This window comes from Accipiter gentilis, chromosome 7 (genome assembly GCF_929443795.1).
Source record: "Accipiter gentilis chromosome 7, bAccGen1.1, whole genome shotgun sequence".
Lineage (NCBI taxonomy): Eukaryota > Metazoa > Chordata > Aves > Accipitriformes > Accipitridae > Astur > Astur gentilis.
Window position 1 is genome coordinate 8225268 of NC_064886.1, and position 16695 is coordinate 8241962.

At 62.4% G+C, this 16695-nt stretch overlaps 3 protein-coding genes and 6 non-coding genes across 10 annotated transcripts in view; 8 read left to right on the forward strand and 1 right to left on the reverse strand.

Annotated features, from left to right (window-relative positions):
* SF3B3 (splicing factor 3b subunit 3) overlaps positions 1-2191 on the forward strand; it is a 30273-nt gene extending 28082 nt beyond the window's left edge. Inside the window, exons 25-26 of the mRNA XM_049804286.1 lie at positions 178-282; positions 1275-2191. Coding sequence (XP_049660243.1) covers positions 178-282; positions 1275-1415 — 246 coding nt within the window. The 3' untranslated portion in view covers positions 1416-2191. The remainder of the gene's footprint in view (positions 1-177; positions 283-1274) is intronic.
* A 2824-nt stretch (positions 2192-5015) lies between these two features.
* On the forward strand, positions 5016-14186 carry IL34 (interleukin 34). Of its 2 annotated transcripts, none has more exons than XM_049806563.1 (7): positions 5016-5116; positions 6020-6267; positions 6376-6479; positions 6782-6859; positions 6959-7132; positions 11786-11924; positions 12035-14186. In XM_049806563.1, exons 2-7 carry the CDS (start codon positions 6240-6242, stop codon positions 12052-12054), a joined length of 543 nt encoding a protein of 180 aa, XP_049662520.1. In that variant the 5' UTR covers positions 5016-5116; positions 6020-6239; the 3' UTR covers positions 12055-14186. The 2 variants fall into 2 exon arrangements, with proteins under 2 accessions (XP_049662520.1, XP_049662521.1); XM_049806564.1 differs by having other exon boundaries at positions 5080-5116; positions 6085-6267.
* Positions 7519-7589, forward strand: TRNAG-GCC (transfer RNA glycine (anticodon GCC)). The gene has a single exon. It is a non-coding gene; the product is annotated as a tRNA-Gly (tRNA).
* Positions 8025-8095, forward strand: TRNAG-GCC (transfer RNA glycine (anticodon GCC)). The gene has a single exon. It is a non-coding gene; the product is annotated as a tRNA-Gly (tRNA).
* Positions 8861-8931, forward strand: TRNAG-GCC (transfer RNA glycine (anticodon GCC)). The gene has a single exon. It is a non-coding gene; the product is annotated as a tRNA-Gly (tRNA).
* TRNAG-GCC (transfer RNA glycine (anticodon GCC)) lies at positions 9936-10006 on the forward strand. The gene has a single exon. It is a non-coding gene; the product is annotated as a tRNA-Gly (tRNA).
* TRNAG-GCC (transfer RNA glycine (anticodon GCC)) lies at positions 10741-10811 on the forward strand. The gene has a single exon. It is a non-coding gene; the product is annotated as a tRNA-Gly (tRNA).
* TRNAG-GCC (transfer RNA glycine (anticodon GCC)) lies at positions 11645-11715 on the forward strand. The gene has a single exon. It is a non-coding gene; the product is annotated as a tRNA-Gly (tRNA).
* Positions 14043-16457, reverse strand: LOC126041194 (C-factor-like). The gene is made up of 6 exons (XM_049806562.1): positions 16320-16457; positions 15825-15876; positions 15398-15585; positions 15155-15313; positions 14937-15047; positions 14043-14156 (listed from the first exon to the last, which is right to left on the reverse strand). The coding sequence occupies exons 1-6, from the start codon at positions 16455-16457 to the stop codon at positions 14043-14045; spliced, it is 762 nt and encodes a 253-aa protein (XP_049662519.1).
* Positions 16458-16695: the final 238 nt, after the last annotated feature.

The following is a 16695-nucleotide window of genomic DNA, read 5'->3' on the forward strand; positions in this document are numbered from 1 at the left end:
CAGGGTGCAATTGGTGAGGGGGTGACCGTGGCTGCCATGTGCAGGGCTGCTCTAGCAGGACCTGGTAATGGCAGTGTTTGCAGGCAGCACAGGAGCACCTGGCTGATGGGTGCTTTACCTTGCCAGTGGCATTGACGTGTAGCCATCGGTTCTCTTAGCGATTCTTAATCTCCCCAGGATCACGACTTCTTCCAGCATGTGGAAATGCACTTAAGGTCTGAGCATCCTCCTCTCTGTGGACGTGACCATCTCAGTTTCCGTTCCTACTACTTCCCAGTGAAGGTAGGTCTGAGTATTTAGGATCAGCTGGTCGTGGGGGTGCGGAGACTTGCTCTGGGACATGGAACTGCTTTGAGGCCTGGCAGAACCAGGTCACGGTTGCTGTTCAGTGGGGAAGATTGAGGCAATGTAAACCATAGCTTGTGTAGTGACTGTGGCAGGAACTGAAGCTAGTGCTTGAATAGCACTCTGTAAGGAGAGCAGCGCTTAGCACTTAATACTGTGTCTGTTTTGGTTTCTAAACCCTTGTAATGAGCCTTCTGAGGGCTGGTCTTGAGACCCAAGCCCAGCGGTGGTGTTGCTGTGCTTCTCTACTTGCCACAGCATCTCCTTTTTCCATCAGGAGAAGAAACATGACATAGCTGTTTGCATAGCGAGGTCAAACTGGGTATTGCCTTGGGGATGTGTTTTTTCTGCCACCACTGAAAAGGCAAATCTGATAAGAAACGGCTGTTCCTGCCTATTTCTGCTTTTGAGGAGCCGTGTGTGAAGCTGTTGACTGCTAAATGCTGTGACTGGAAGTGTCCAGAGTAAATATGTGGTAGCTACTACCAGAGTAACGTATGTACTGTCAGTTGGAAAACCGTTCCAGCAGTGGGTGTTCTTATTCTTGATGAGCTTGATGCAGCATGCACAATTAAAAGATGTCTCGCATCTGGCTGAAGATGCCCTTCAGTCTATCTTTTGCAGCCTCCCCTCAGCTTTCACAGCACAGTGTTTGGACCAGAGTTGGGTCTGATGTCTTTTCCCTTGTGTGATTCTTCAGCTGCACCCAGGTTTTTTGGGTTTCTCCTTCATTAATCAAGCTGACCAGTAATTAATTTGATGCTAACTGCTACTATTCAGCAGATGAGGTCACCAAGCATGGTCTTGTTTCCAGGACAGGATTAAGAAGCTCCTGGGAACAAACTGTTTGTTGCCATTTTTGCCTGTTTAGGCAGGGTTCAGTGCCTCTGTGTTTTGTGGATTCAATGCTCTCCTCCTTGCCCCTCCAGAATGTGATCGATGGGGACCTGTGCGAGCAGTTCAACTCCATGGAGCCTAACAAACAGAAGAATGTGGCTGAAGAGCTGGACCGGACCCCACCTGAGGTGTCCAAGAAGCTGGAAGACATCCGCACGCGCTATGCTTTCTGAGCGGCAGCTGGCAGGAGCAGAGCCGCTTGCTGGGCGCCTATGGATGCTCTTCCAAGCACGGTTGGGAGGAGGAATGTGTGCTTTTTTTCCCTTTTTAAATATTGGTTTGCTCCTCTTGGTTTATGTTTCAAAGTAACGTGACTCCAGTAAATACAGTATCAGGTATTAGGTCTCCCAATACATCCCGCTGCTTATATGAAGGCTCCTGATGTTCTGGCTTTCAGCCACAGATTCGCTCTTGGGAAGTGCCTGAGGAAGGACGCAGACTGACCCTCAGCCCCATCTCCTTGGCCCCCCTTTAGGATGGGGGAGCCTGAGGGTGTCTCGTGCTGGCCTTGCAGAAGGCCCTGTAGGGCAGATACAGCTGAGCCTTTGTAGGATCAAGTGGGTTTTGCAATTTCCTGGCTTTTTGGTCAAGGAGAGAGCTGTGGCGTGACTCAGGATTGCCAGGCTCCTTTTAGTAGTCGGTGGCGAGAAGCTCTGGGCTTCCACCAGTCCTGGGAGCAGCCAGTGGGAAGCCTGGCTGTGTGGAGGGCATAACTGTCACACTTGTCTTGAACGTTTTCTTCTGAATTGCAAGGGGTTTTTGGACTCACCGTTTCTGACTGTTTTCCCTGTAAATAGAGTTTTGTACAATGTTGACTCTCTTGGGGGTGGGGAAGAGCGAGGCCTGAGTCTGGGACTTGATTTGTTTCATAATAACTTTGGCAAGAGCAGTGTCTCCAAGCTGTGACTGTGAGCAGCACATGAAGAATAAAAGCCTGTTTTTTAACTAGCCTGACTCTGGGGCTCCTCTCCTTTGCAGCAGCTGTTGTTGACCTGTCGGGAGCAGAAGGGGTGGAGGACAGAAACGCGCACACCCTGAACTCCATGCCCTGTGTGGATGCGGAGCCGTGCTGCGGCCCTGCAGGTGTTGGCTTGTAAGCCCCTCTCCGCCCCCGCTTCCCTGCCTGCTCTGCCTGGAGCTGGCCCCAAGCCCAGCAGTGTGTCCCACAGCTGGAGCTGCCAGTCTGCCCTGGGACACACACAAAGCAGGGGTATGTGGAAAAAAAGGGTGGGAGGGAAGGGTCTTTCCCCCAGCTACTGTTTCTCTATCCCTTCCAGGGCATGGCTGCGCTTCAGGGCTCCTTCTCTTGCCCTGCGAAGCAGCTGCAGTTCTGGGAGGAGCAGCTGGCTGCCAGGAGGCTGGGGGAAGGTGTTCCTCCCCACTGCCCGCTAGCTGGCTGTGAAGGCTCACAGCCGGAGGTCGCCCACGCAGCAGGTGCTTCCCGCTCTTGCCTCCATCCTCAGCTTTGGTCCCTGGCTTAAATCCTGCCACTGGGTCCGTCTCTGCTGAGCTGGAGACTTCAATGTCTGGCATCCCATGAAGGGGCCCTGGACTCCTCCCTGCCCTGGGCTCAGAAAGGCAGGTTGCCCCTGGCCCAGCGTGACGCACTCGCATGGAACAGGTTCTGGGTTCCTCCTCTGGCACGTGTGCTGTGCTGTGCGAGGGTGAACATGCGCCCTTCTGGCCTGTCCTTTGCACCCCTCTCCTGCTTCTGCTTGTTGCTATAGGTCTGTGTTGGCCGGGACTTAACCCAGGGCTGCACCCTTTGGTTGCCATGTGGCATCCAGCCACCGCTGCGTGCCCCACCCATCTGCCTGGGGGTGAAGGGCTTTGTGCTCTGGCTGCCTCAGGGGAGCGGCAAATAGGTTGAGCTGAATTTGGTGGAGTCCAGCAAATGGCTTGTCAGGGACGTGGGGTGCCCACCCAGTGCTCCCTGCGTTCACCATTCCCTTGTCCTCCCCCGTGGTGTGATGCCTGCTCTGGTTCAGGGAGTGCTTCCAGGAGAGCTCCACCAGCACTTCGCCTTCGGTGTCTCAGTAGTCCTAAGGGTGAAATCGCGGCTGGGGGTCGTGGTGTGTTCCCAAACCGGTTCCAAGCACAAGGTTTTGCTTCCTTGGCCGGCCCTGCCTAAATAACCTGTCTCTAGCACAAGGCAAAGCCAGGGAGGGACGGAGCCCTAACCTGGAGGAGCAGGTGGGCTGCCCTGGTTGCTGGCAGAGCCCCCAGAACCCCTTTGCCTGGGGGACTCCAAGCTGGGGCTGCACCTGGCTCCCAGCAAGGGCTTGCCCCTGCCCCTGGGCCCCTGCAGCAGCAGGGTGTTGCGCTCCAGCTGACGTGTGGGAGCAAAGCTCACGGGGCCAGTGCCGTGTGCCGGCGGCTGTTTGCCTTGGGCTCACACCAGCGGTGATTTCCAGCCTGGCGAAGCCAAGGAGGGCAAACCGCCTCCAGCACCGTGCTGTGCAGCTCCACGCTTTCCCTTCTCTTCCTCACCCCATCCCGGCTGCCAAGCTGATGACTACGTGGGCAGGGAATGCTATTAAATGGCTTCCTCCTAAGGCCCGCAGCAGATGAGGGCAAAATCCCTGCGGCCACCTAGGTGAGGAGCTGGACCAACTCCTTCCCCTGCCCAGAGCCGAGTGTCTTGCCCCCAGCCTGGAGCTGGGAAGGGGGCAAGGGCTATGCCCAGGAGCTGGCCAGGGCTGGGTGGAAGCTTGGCAGGAGAGCGGCTGTAGCCCTGACTCCATGCCAGGGGAATCCCAGTGCGCTCTCCTTGCATGCAGAAGTGCATTCCTTCCCACGCGTTTCCCTGGGAGCGCTGACCCCGCTCTTTGATAGCTGGTTTCTCTCGCCGACCCCTTGGACGCTTGCACCCCCCAGCACTGAGGCGGCCAGCTCTCCCAAGGGGCTCTTTGGGCCTGTGGCGGCGGGGAGGGAGGATGGTGTCCCGTGTCCCCCATCCCCTGCTCCTGGCAGGGGTTCAGCCCCAAAGCATCCTGAGAAGACAGCATGGGCTTGGGCCAACGGGAGTGGGAGTCCTGCTGGCCTGGAGACAGCCAGGGATCCCCCCGGCCCCTCCGAGATGGGGGTCTGGGCAGCCTCCCCTGCCCGCAGCGCGGCCCTTGCACGGGCGTGTGCCAGGAAGCGCTGACCGACGCCCGCTTCCAGTGCCCCGAAACGTGCCTGTGGGTGCCTGAGCCCAGTGAGCACCCTGGGCCACCCGGCTGGGGGAGCCCAGCGCCCTGGGAGTGCCGGTGCTGGGGGACCAGAGCACCCTGGGGAGCTGGAGGGTGTGCACTGTGGTTAGCCGAGCACCCCCGGGGAGCATGTGGGCACCCAGCTGGGTTGCGTGAGCACCCTGGGGGGGCACGCTGCAGGGCTGGCCCAGCACCCTGAGGGGCAGGGGGCCACGTAGCATAGTTAGCCAAGCACCCCGGCGGCACCCAGCTGGGGCAGCCAAGCGCCTGGGGAGCACCTAACCCGTAGCCAAGCACCCCACGGAGCAGGGGAGGACCGAGGAGGACTAGCCGAGCACCCTGGGGACAGCCGGCTGGCTGGGTTAGCCGAGCACCACGGGGACACCCACCTGGGCTATCTGCGTACCATGCGGACGCCCACCCCGGGGACACCGGGCCGGGGCAGCCGAGCACCCGCGGCAGGGCAGGGAGGGACGAGCCCCGGGCCGGGCCCGGCCGGGCTTTGCGGGGCGGGCGCTCGGTCCCCGCTCCCCGCCCGGCCCCCGGCAGCCACCGCCCCGCCCGCTCCCCGCCGCCGCCCCCCGCCCGCCTCCCGGGAAGCGCGGGCCCGGCCCCGCCGCCGCCGCCGCCGCCCGCGGGGAGACGCGTCCCGCGCCCGGCGGCCCCGCGCGCCGCGCCAGGTGGGTCCGCGGGCGCCTCGCGCGTGGGGGGGGGGGTGTGTGGGGTGTGGTGTCGACGCGCGCAGGGGGGGCGGCGGCGGGGTGGGCCGCGCTGCGGCGGGGGCCGCGGCTGGTCACGCGCGGCCCCCCGCGTGTGGGGGAGACGGCAGGCGGGTCCCTTCACGTGGGGACGTGGGGCGGGGGCACGGCGTGGGGACGCGGGGAGGGGGGGGGGGGGTGCCCTTTTTGTGCTGGGACATGACACGGACCCTTCCGCGTGGGCCGCTCCACGCGGGGACGCAACACCCACCTACCCGTTTCGCGTGGGGATGTGCTGTGCGGGACAGGGCACGAGGACACGGTGTGGTCTCCTTCCCCTTGGGGTGACAGCATGGGGACACGACACAGACACCCACCCCCCCCCCCTTGGGGACCTGCCTCACCAGCCCCATCCCCCGGCACTCCGTGGCTGAGCTCCTGCTAAGGCTGGACAAACTCATTGCAGGGATAACGGTGCTGGGCTGGGTGCCCCCACCCCGCCCCGCCCCGCCCCGCCCCGCCCTGCCCCGCCCCGCCCTGGAAGTCCCCTGGGAGCGGTGTCAGGGGGTGACAGCCCGGCAGACCGGGAGGTGGCACCCCGGCAGCCCACACCCAGGCCACCCACAGGCCTCCAGGGCCAGCCGGGACCCTCGCCGGGACCTCCCTTCCCCGCAGCCCCCCGGGCTGGGAGAGGGTGCCCTCCCTGGGGGCTGCAGCCTGGGCGCTCTGCCTGCTCTGGGGCTGCATCCGGGGCTCTCTCCCCCCCCAGATCCCCTCTTGCAGCGCGGGGGGGGGGGGTGGTCCCACACCCCACCCCACCCCCGCCCCGGAGCGCATCCCTGCCGGCACCCTGTGATGGCCCCGGGACCTGCTGCCTCCCTGCAGCCAGCCAGAGAGGAGAAGCCAGCGGGGACGGCCGGGAAGGGGGACTAACCCCCCATCCATGGCAGGGGGCAACCGCCCGGGGCTACCGGAGAGCAGCCCAGTGCCCGGGGTCCGCGCCCGTCGCTCGTCCCCCCGCCGCGCCCACCGCCGCCCGCGAGGCTGCCGGTGAACCCCGGCCATGTAGGCGCAGCCCGGGGCTTCACCGACGGCCACCGGCAACATGCAGCAGGGCTACGCGGCCGTCCTGTGTGAGTGCAGCCTGGGGGTGGGGGGTAGGGGGTGGGTGACCTCGGGGGTCACCCCAGGGGGTGTCCCCGGGGTGGGGAGGCTGATGCCGCTCGCTTTTGGCTGCCCAGGTGTCCTGGCCGTGCTGGGGCTGGAGGCTGCTGCACCGGGCGAATGCGAGCTCACACGCCTGCTCCAGGACAAGCTGCAGTACGAGATGCGCCTGCAGTACATGGTAACCCCCCGCCTCGAGGGGGGGCGGGAGGGGGACGTGTGGCATTGCAGAGCCCAGGTTTGCTCCCGAGGCACCTGCCGCCTCTACAGTGAGCGGGTGCTGGGGGGGGGGGGTGGGTTGTTCTTTCTACCGGGAGGGGCAACTTGTGCCCAACGGTGTCCAGAGCTGCTTCTGCTGGTGCATCTTCGGGGCTTGACCACGTCAAAGGGCTTTTCTGCCGCTTCCCCAGTGTCACGCCGTGGCTGGCAGGGGTGTCCCTGTCCCCTTGCTGCCAGCCCCTGCGCTCTTCTCTGCCTTTCCAGAAACACTACTTCCCCATCAACTACACGGTCCAGGTCCAGTACGAAGAGGTGCTGAGGCCGTCCAACATTACCCGCCTGGTAAGATGACGGCAGGGGACGGCCCCATGACGAGGAGGATGCTCCGGGGACCCGCGGGGGACTGCGTGGGTCTCACCTGGGGCACGCTCTCGCCTGCAGCGCAATGGGACGGTGTCGGAGGCAGCACTGCGGTACCTCTGGTTCCACGTCAGCTCCCAGGCGGTGCTGCGGATCCGTGAGGTGCTGCCAGAGAGGCACCCATCCTGGAAGTACACCCAGGAGTTGTGCCAGCTCTTCGACGCCCTGGGCAAGGAGTACAGCAAGTACCGGCAGGTGGGGAGACCCCAGGGACCCCCCCCCCCCCCCCCCCCCGGCATGCCAGCCCGGCCGCAAGCTGGCACGCAGCCTTGCCCAGTCCTCGCAGGGGTGCTGCGTGCGCGCGCAGTGTGCAAGCACCCGGTGCCCGTGCACGCAGACATGCGTGTTGCGTGCTCACGTGGCCCATGCACACGCATGGCACGCAGATGCGCTGCGAGGACATGCACCCACGGGCATGAACACCGAGGCGGGGGGTGCAGCGCGGGCGTGCACAGCCCCCCCCCCCCCCCCGCATATGGGTCTTGCGGGTGGGCTGGCATGGGCCAAGCTGCTGGGGGGGGTAGAGGTTGGCACCCGGGGTGCGGGGCCGTGGGGCAGCGCCGGGGCATGCTCCACATCTGGCATTGGTGGTTCAGTGGTAGAATTCTCGCCTGCCACGCGGGAGGCCCGGGTTCGATTCCCGGCCAATGCAGCACGACTTTTTCTTGCCTGCAAAACCCCCTTGGTGGGCCGGTAGGGCTGGAGGGGGGAACGGGACCATCGCCACCACCGTCATGGGGTGGCACCGCCACAGCCGGAGCAGGGATCCTGCAGAAGATGACCCCCAAATTAGACCCCGTTTTCCCAGTGGCGATACCTTGCCGCAGCAGCAGCGGAGGTCCTGCTTCTCCTCCCAAGCCTCTGCTGCCTTGATGGAGCTGCCGCACCCCGGGGGGAGCTGCATTTGGGTGCTGGATGGAGGTGGCCTGTCACAGCTGGGTCTCCAGGGTGAACCCAAAGCATGAGAGCTGTCTGTTGGGGTCCCCTCAGTGCGGGGGTGTTCACAGCCGGCAGTGCCTGTCACTTCTGCTACTGTCCCTGCTGTGTTTGGGTCCGTGGGTGAGTGCTGTGGGATGCCCCACATCTGGCATTGGTGGTTCAGTGGTAGAATTCTCGCCTGCCACGCGGGAGGCCCGGGTTCGATTCCCGGCCAATGCAGCAGCTGTAGCTTTTGCACCCTGGGTGTCCCTCTGGGGTTGCTGAGGGGACCCCAGAACCTCTCCCTTTGGCACCCCCCGGCACCTGCACGGCCACGCCGCGGTGGCATCACTGGCTGGGCAGAGCAGAGCCATGGGCCTTTGGTGACTTGAGGGGCTGCGGCCAAGAGCTGCCTCGGGGCTTGGTGGCCATGAGTGTCCCTGCCTCAGGGACGGTGGAGGACACTGGTTTAGTGGCAGTGAGTGTTCCTGTCTCAGGGCCAGTGATTGTCCATGGCTTGGTGGCCATGAGGATCCCTGGCTTGGTGGCAGTAAGTCACCCTGGCTTTCAGTGGCAGTGAATGTCCCCAGGTCGGTGGCAGTGAGGGTCCCTGGCCCAGGGCAGTGGGGGGTGCTTAGGGCTGGGAGGTGCCGCTGCCCCCTGGGGGGAGCTGCATTTAAGTGCTGATGGGGGTGGCCTGTCACAGCTGGGTCTCCAGGGTCAACCCAAAGTGGTTGTTCTTTGCCGCGTGGCACGTTCTGCAGCCCCTCCGAGGAGAGCGAGCTTTGCTCATTGTCTCATCAGAGTGTTAACTCTGAAGGCTAATAACAACGCCCCCTTGTTGGAGGTGATGTCTGAGGCAGCAGGAAGAGGCGCTGCCATGAGAGCTGCCTGTCGGGGTCCCCTCAGTGGGGAGGATTCGCAGCCGGCAGTGCCTATCGCTGCTGCCCCTGCCCCTGCTGTGTTTGGGTCCGTGGGTGAGTGCTGTGGGATGCCCCACATCTGGCATTGGTGGTTCAGTGGTAGAATTCTCGCCTGCCACGCGGGAGGCCCGGGTTCGATTCCCGGCCAATGCAGCATCTGTAGCTTTTGCACCCTGGTGTCCCTGGGGGGTGACCTCGTGGGCTGCCGTAGTGCCCGTGGGGAGAGGCCTGAGGTTTTCCCTTGGGTCCACTTGGCCCCATCCCTGTGGCCACTGTGTGGGTTCTCAGGCTCCGAGGGTGGCAGCACCAGCTCAGCAGTGCATGTTCTTGCCTTGGTGGGACTGTGGGGTCGGTGGGAGAAGCTGTTTTGGTACCAGGGAGCATCTCTGCTGGGTGGCAGGTAGCGACTCTGGCTCAGTGGCAGCGTGGGGTGCTAGGTCAGTGGCAGCGAGGGTCCCTGGCTCGGTGGAGGTGAGGAGCTGTGGCCTGCTCACTGTGAGGGTCCCTTGCTCTCTGGCAGGGAGGGACACTGGCTCAGGAGCAGTTGGGCTGCTGGCCCCTGTCAGGGTTGCCCAGGCCACAGAGCCATGGGGCAGCTGTGAGCAGCCCCACATCTGCCATGGGTGGCTCAGTGGGATGGTCTTTGTCTCCACCACCCCGAGAACCAAGGGTTGGTTCCTGGCCAATGCAGCTCTGATGTCCTGCCCTTTGACTCTGCAGTCCCCGGCCCTCTGCCCGACTTGGGCTTTATGCAGCCACAGGGTGCTCAGGGCTGGGAGGCACCGCTGCACCCCGGGGGGAGCTGCATGTAGGTGCTGGATGGGGGTGGCCTGTCACAGCTGGGTCTCCAGGGTGAACCCAAAGTATGGCTGGCTTGTCCTGTGCCGTGAGCCACGTTCTGCAGCCCCTCCGAAGAGAGAGCGAACTTTGCTTGGTCGCCTCATCAGAGTGTTGACTGAAGGAGTCAACCCCTTGCTGGAGGTGATGTCTGAGGCAGCAGGAAGAGGCGCTGCCATGGTTTTACCCAAAGCATGAGAGCTGTCTGTTGGGGTCCCCTCAGTGCGGGGGTGTTCACAGCCGGCAGTGCCTGTCACTTCTGCCCCTGCCCGTGCTGTGTTTGGGTCCGTGGGTGAGTGCTGTGGGATGCCCCACATCTGGCATTGGTGGTTCAGTGGTAGAATTCTCGCCTGCCACGCGGGAGGCCCGGGTTCGATTCCCGGCCAATGCAGCAGCTGTAGCTTTTGCACCCCACTGCTGGCTGGGCAGAGCAGAGCCGAGCCATGGGCCTTTGGTGACTTCCCAGGGGCTGTGGCCAAGAGCTGCCTCGGGGCTTGGTGGCCGTGAGTGTCTCTGGCTCAGGGCCAATGATTGTCCATGGTTTGGTGGCCATGAGGATCCCTGGCTTGGTGGCAGTAAGTCACCCTGGCTTTCCATGGCAATGAGAGTCCCTGGCCCAGAGACGGTGGAGGACACCAGCTTAGTGGCAGTGATTGTCACAGGCTAGGAGCAGTGTTCATGGCTTGGTGGGGGTCAGGGTCCTTGGCCTAGGGCAATGGGGGCTGTTTGGGAATGGGAGGTGCTGCTGCACCCTGGAGGCAGCTGTGGTTGGATGCTGGATGGGGGTGGCCTGTCACAGCTGGGCGTCCAGGGTGAACCCAAAACATGGCTGGCTTGTCCTGTGCCGTGGGGCAGGTTCCACAGCCTCTCCAAAGAGATTGTGAGCTTTGCTCGTCATCTTATCAGAGTGTTAACTCTGAAGGCTAATGACAACGCCCCCTTGTTGGAGGTGATGTCTGAGGCAGCAGGAAGAGGCACTGCCATGGCTGTACCCCCCAGCATGAGAGCTGTCTGTCGGGGTCTCCTCAGTGGGGGGGATTCACTGCCGACAGTGCCTATCGCTGCTGCCCCTGTCCCTGCTGTGTTTGGGTCCGTGGGTGAGTGCTGTGGGATGCCCCACATCTGGCATTGGTGGTTCAGTGGTAGAATTCTCGCCTGCCACGCGGGAGGCCCGGGTTCGATTCCCGGCCAATGCAGCATCTGTAGCTTTTGCACCCTGGGTGTCGCTGGGGGCGACCTCGTGGGCTGCCGTGGTGCCCGGGAGGGATTTGGCACCCCCCGGTACCACTGTCTGCTGTGGTCCCTGTGTGGGTGTACAGCCCCCCCGGGGTGGCATCATTGGTGGGGCAGACCCAGTGTACTTGACTCCTGAGGGGCTATGGCAGGGAGTTGTGGGGAGGGGGGCACTGGCTTGGAGCATTGGAAGATAAGACACTGGGTTGGCGGCACTAAGCATCCCTGGATCAAAGGCCAGTGAGTGTCCATGGCTTGATGACAGTGAGGGTCCCTGGTTTGGTGGCAATGACAGCACATGGCTCAGCAGCAGGAAGTCACCTTTGCTCAGGGGTAGTCAGTGTGTCCCTGGTTTAGTGGCAATGAGGGTCCCTGGCCGAGGGCAATGGGGGATGCTTGGGGCTGGGAGGCACCGCTGCACCCCGGGGGGAGCTGCATTTAGGTGCTGGATGGGGGTGGCCTGTCATAGCTGGGTCTCCAGGGTGAACCCAAAGTATGGCTGGCTTGTCCTGTGCCGTGAGCCACGTTCTGGAGCCCCTCCAAGGAGAGAGCGAACTTTGCTTGGTCGTCTCATCAGAGTGTTGACTCTGAAGGCTAATGACAACGCCCCCTTGCTGGAGGTGATGTCTGAGGCAGCAGGAAGGGGCGCTGCCATGGTTTTACCCAAAGCATGAGAGCTGTCTGTTGGGGTCCCCTCAGTGCGAGGGTGTTCACAGCCGGCAGTGCCTGTCACTTCTGCCCCTGCCCGTGCTGTGTTTGGGTCCGTGGGTGAGTGCTGTGGGATGCCCCACATCTGGCATTGGTGGTTCAGTGGTAGAATTCTCGCCTGCCACGCGGGAGACCCGGGTTCGATTCCCGGCCAATGCAGCAGCTGTAGCTTTTGCACCCTGGTGTCGAGCCTTGGTGACACCCCGGTGACCTGTCCCTGTCCTTGCAGACAGATGTGGAGGTGGTGGTGGCCGACCTGGTGAAGCTGGTCCACAGTGGGGGTGCTGAGAGCAGGAGGAAGGCCGTGCGCCCCAAGGCGCTGTTGGACAACTGCCTCAAGGTCATGCGGATGCTCTACGGGGTGCCCTGTGAGTGGGGACCAGGCCGGGGAGGGGGCGCAGTACGACGACCTTCGGGACGGGGGTGCCACGTGTGGGGGTCCTGTCCCACGTAGTGACGCCTGTCCCCCTCTGCCCAGGTCGGTGGGAGTCCACCTAACACCGCAGAAGACCCCTTGCTTGATGCCTTCTCCTTACCCTGGAGCCTGGGATGCTGCCTCTGCTCTGCTCCCCCCCGCCAGCAGAGGCCCTTGGGGGGGTCCCCAAGGAAGGTGCAACAGGGGAACAAATGCCACCCTCTCTGGGACCAAACACCCTCCCCCTCCAGGACCCTGGGACTTTCCACAGCCATGGGGTCAGCCCCATCCGAAATGCCAGGCACCTTCTACATGGGTGCGGGCTGGGGGGGGGGGCTCGGACACAGCCCCCACCACGGGCAAGCCACTGCCAGCTGCGGGGAGGGGGAGACATGCTGCCCTGCCTGCAGCAGGGGTGAGGGCATGGCTTGGTTCCTCTCGGTTTGTAATTTTTCCTCAGCTTTCATTAAACACCAGTTAATTCTCTAGCGTTGCAGCTCAGCTTCCAACCGGGTCGCAGGAACCTCCAACCTTACCCGAAATAAAGGGCCAGCAGAGAGAACCCCAGCTGCCTCCGCTGCCTCCTCTTTTGGGGTGTCAGTCCCCTCCTTCGCCTTTGCAGGGGAGATAATCACTCCGATACAGCGACCCCCAGAACTACTGTCTGGCGAGCCACCTCCGTCAGCCCTGGCTGCTTCCCCGGCAAGAAAACATCTGGATTTGTTTGTTGTGCTTGGCAGTGAGGTGCGGGCAGTGCGCCGGAGGGGCTGGGGGCTGGCTGGCTGCCTCCCCCCTTCCCAGCTTAGTTAATTACCTTAATCAGTTATTAGAGCCCTTAATTGGTGTATTCCTGGCTGCAGGCTGCTTAGGCTTACAAGTCTATGAGAGCGTGCAGGTGAGGCTGTGGGCACTGCAGCACAAGCGGATCAAATGTCTTCTTCTTCCTCCTCCTCCTCCTCCCCCTTCATGCCTAGCGATGGTTCATGTTTATATAAAGCCCATGCAGAGCTCATATAAAGCCCACCAACTATGATCTGTCGCTTGATAAAGGGCTTTAATTCGAGGGACCCCCTTGCCCATCCCTGCTGCCTTTAACAAATATCCCCCAGCTGCTCCGGGCACCCACCTGGGGCTGCCCGAGCCCCCAGGGCTGAGCTCCCACCTCCTGCTCCCTCACGTCAAGTGTGGGAATGGTCCCCCCTGCTCCTCCACTGTGGGAAAAACCAAAGCTGCCCCAGCAAAAAATGACCCCGACCGGGCTTCCCAGAGCATCCCGGCAGCAAACAGCTGGACTCGAGGCTTGCCAAAGCCCTGCGTTTCCGGCCCAAGTGCCCACTTGAGATGTGATGGGTTTTTTTTTCCAGTCCCTCTTTCAAGGGATGGCTTCAAAAATGTCAACTGAAAGCCACGACAGAAATGCCCTCATGTGATGGGGAATCGAAGCCTGTCTGCAATACCTCGTGCTGTACTGTGAGATGGGATGGATGCAGGGAGGGTCAGCCCAGGAGGGGTGCCGAGATCCCAGAAGACATCCCTAGGGATGTGCTAGGGCTTGGGAGAGGCTCCTGCTGTGAAACCACCAGCTGCTGAAAGAGGAAGAGCCTTTGCTGGCCTTGAACCAGCAGAAAGAAAAGCCCATCAGCATCCTTGGGGTGGGCACAGAAAGGCCGACTGGTCTGGGGGGAGCCAGGCTCAGCAGGGCGAGACCTGGGCTCCAGTAAGGATGCCCCATGCCTGCAGTTTCGGGGCTGTCTGGGATGCCCCCAGGCCACCAGCGAGGGTAGCTTATGGCCATAGCGCGGGGCTGTATCCAGACCTGCCCCTCGGGGAGTGTGAGGATGCCCAAGGGGGATCCCTCAGCTCCAGAGAATGCCCCAGTGGAGCCTGGCACCAAGATGCAGGACCATGCTTGGAGCATCCTTCCCTATGCTGCCCCAGCCCAACTCAGCATCCTGGGGCGGTGGGCAGCGACCCCAGCTCTCACCCCACAAACAGGGGCTCCCTGCCCTCACCCCACAGATCCATCCAAAAACAAGCCTGGAAATGATAATTAATTAACTTTACTGAGGTCTTACCAGGGCAGGCTCTGCCCTCTCCAGTCCCAGAAGGTGCCATTGCTGGCGGCTGAGAGCCGAGCCAGCAGCCTCAAGACGCCCTGCACACTCTCCTCCTCTGTCACCGGGCCCTGCTGGACTCAAGGGCGCGGGGAAAAGAAAAATAAGCCCACTGCCCCCCCTGCTCCCAGCACCCCCAGCCTGTGGCGCGGTGGGATGCCAGGTCCGGCTGGGGTAGGTCGGGAGAGGCTGGAGATGCTCTAGCAGCCAAGGGATGTGGCTTTGCACAAATTAATCGTCCCTAGTTTGGGTGCTATAAGGATGGAGGTTAATTTTGTGGTTCCTAATAAAAAAAGTGACTCATTTGTTCCCTCCGCAAGCCAGCGTGGGGGTAAGACCTGCCCAGCTATGCTGCAAGAGGCTGCTTGTCTCCAACCTTGCCTGCCTGCTCTTGGCAAGGTCAGAGAAGCTGAATTTGGGTTGATGAAGGCCCTGGGGTGCTGAGGAGGCAGCAGCCTGGGTGCAGCTCTCCTGCTGGAGCCGAGCACAGGGCCAGGGTGCCCTCTGCTGACACGCAATTGGGATGGGAAATGAAATAAATAGGGAGGAAACTGGATCGTTTTGGGGCGGAGAGCCTGGAATTGGCCCTTTGCTGTGCTGGCGCAGCTCTCCTGGGACCCTGGGGCTGCACAGGAGTGGGTGCACCTGGGCAGGGATGCCCCTGGGAAGGGAAGTCTCTGGGATGGGATGCTCACGGGAAGAGATGCTGGTGGGAAGGGATGTCTCTGGGATGGGATGACCATGGGAAAGGATGTGCCCAAGAAGGGACGTCCCAGGGAAGGGACACCCCAGGAGGGGATGCCCATGGGTCTCTGCCAAGCCAGGGTGGCTCTGCGCCTCCTGTCACTCACCGTCCCCTGTCCCAAGGGAGGCGTCACACAGCCAGGGTCCACGGACACGCAGAGGATCCCACTGCTCCCATACTCCAGGGCCAGGCACTTGGTGAGCATGTTCAGCGCAGCCTGGGAGCACAACCACCTCCATCACGGGGTGGCACTGCCACGGGGGGGAGGCAGAATGCCACAGGAGGTGACCCCCAAATTCCTCCTCATTGTCTTGGCAGCGGTACCTTGCTGCAGCGGTAGCAGACGTCCTGCCTTTCCTCCCAAGCCTTCGCCGCCTCGATGGAGCCCAGGATGCTGGAGATGTTGATGATGGCAGCTCTGCTGCAGCTCATCCCCTGCTGCCTTTTGGCCTCGGCAGCCTCCTTCAGCAGGGGCAGGAACGCCTGTGGCGAACAGGCACTCAGGCATCACCATCGTCTTCCTCCCTGCTGCCAGCATTTGGGGCAGGGGGGTGCCTGTGACCTCACCTGGCTTGTCTGCAGGGGCCCGATGGTGTTGGTGGTGTAGACGAGGGTCATGTTCTCCGCCGTCTCAGTGGCCAGCGTGCTGCGGCGCGTGGTGCCGACATTGTTGATCAGGAGGTTGAGGCCGGCGCTTCCCACCTCCTCCCGCACCTTCCTGACCGCTGCCTTGATGCTGTTGGGATCTGTCACGTCTGCAAGGGGACAGGGCAGCTTGGGGACAGGCTGGAGGGGGGCCCTGTCCCAGGCAAGATGCTGTAGGACATGGTGGGAGGCAGCTCCTGGCCACCGAGCAGCCTCCTGGTCCCGGCAGTGACCCGGTTGGGCTGAGCCAAACCGAGGGACCCGCCGGCTTGGGTGGCATTTCCTGGAACCACCCACGGGTGCCATTAAATCCCAAGAGGCTTCATCCCCTTTCCACCCCAGCACCTACCTAGCGGCAGGACCACGATGTTGGGACAGCCCAAAGCCACCTCGTTGATCGCCTACACAGAGAAAGGGGGGGGAGGAGGGGTGTCAGGCGGAGGGTGGCCCTGTGCCATGCCCGGGTGGGAACCGGGTGGCCCTGCATGACACAGCTGACAGGTTTCGACAAGCCCCAGTGGGAGAGATTCGGGGTGAGCTGCTGCTTCTCTGCACCCGGCTGAGCCCAGCAGCTTCAAAGCCCCTGGCAGTGGTGTCCCTGGTGTGGGGGCTGCCAGCAACCCCCCCGGCACCCCCCCGCTATGCACTTATCTATGCCAAGAGGAGAAAAAAAATTAAATACGTAAATATTTTTTTTTTTTTTTTCCATGGCAATCACAGTGTGGGATACTGAAGCTCAGCTCCCTCCCCCCAAGCCAGGTGGGGACGGCGGCAGCCCCAGCCGCTGCATTTCGCAGCCTGTCCCCGAGCTGCAACCCCCCCCCCCCCCCAGCACCCTCCCTACCTTGCCCTGGGGGTCCAGGCAAGCAGCAAAGAGGTGCCGAGGGGGGCTGGGTTGCTCCAGCAAACCCTTGAGCAGCCCCAGGCCCAGTCCTCCATCGCAGCCGGTCAGCAGGACGCTGCCCACGCTGAGCCCCTCCATCCTCACCGCAGCTGGTTGTGCTGCCCCAGTGAGGTTTGGCAATCAGTACTTTGGGAGGTGGCGGCGCGGGTGCTGCCGGGATGGATGGGAGGAGGGGGGGACACCGCTTGCACCTCCTCTCCTGGAGGTGATGGGGCAGGGGGATGCTCTTCTGCATCCCAGGGGGTCACCCATCACCTTGACCATGGGGATGTCTCACCACCCCTGTACCCCACAGCATCCACCCTCCCCAGTCATG

Coding starts and splice junctions, on each gene's coding strand:
- IL34 (XM_049806563.1), top strand. CDS start 6,240: ATGCAGCAGGGCTACGCGGCCGTCCTGT. Junction 6,268..6,375: donor GGGCTACGCGGCCGTCCTGT/GTGAGTGCAGCC, acceptor TTGGCTGCCCAG/GTGTCCTGGCCGTGCTGGGG. Junction 7,133..11,785: donor AGTACAGCAAGTACCGGCAG/GTGGGGAGACCC, acceptor CTGTCCTTGCAG/ACAGATGTGGAGGTGGTGGT.
- LOC126041194 (XM_049806562.1), bottom strand. CDS start 16,457: ATGGAGGGGCTCAGCGTGGGCAGCGTCCTGCTGACCGGCTGCGATGGA. Junction 15,048..15,154: donor TCTGCTACCGCTGCAGCAAG/GTACCGCTGCCA, acceptor TTGTGCTCCCAG/GCTGCGCTGAACATGCTCAC. Junction 14,157..14,936: donor CTCCCTTGGGACAGGGGACG/GTGAGTGACAGG, acceptor TGAGTCCAGCAG/GGCCCGGTGACAGAGGAGGA.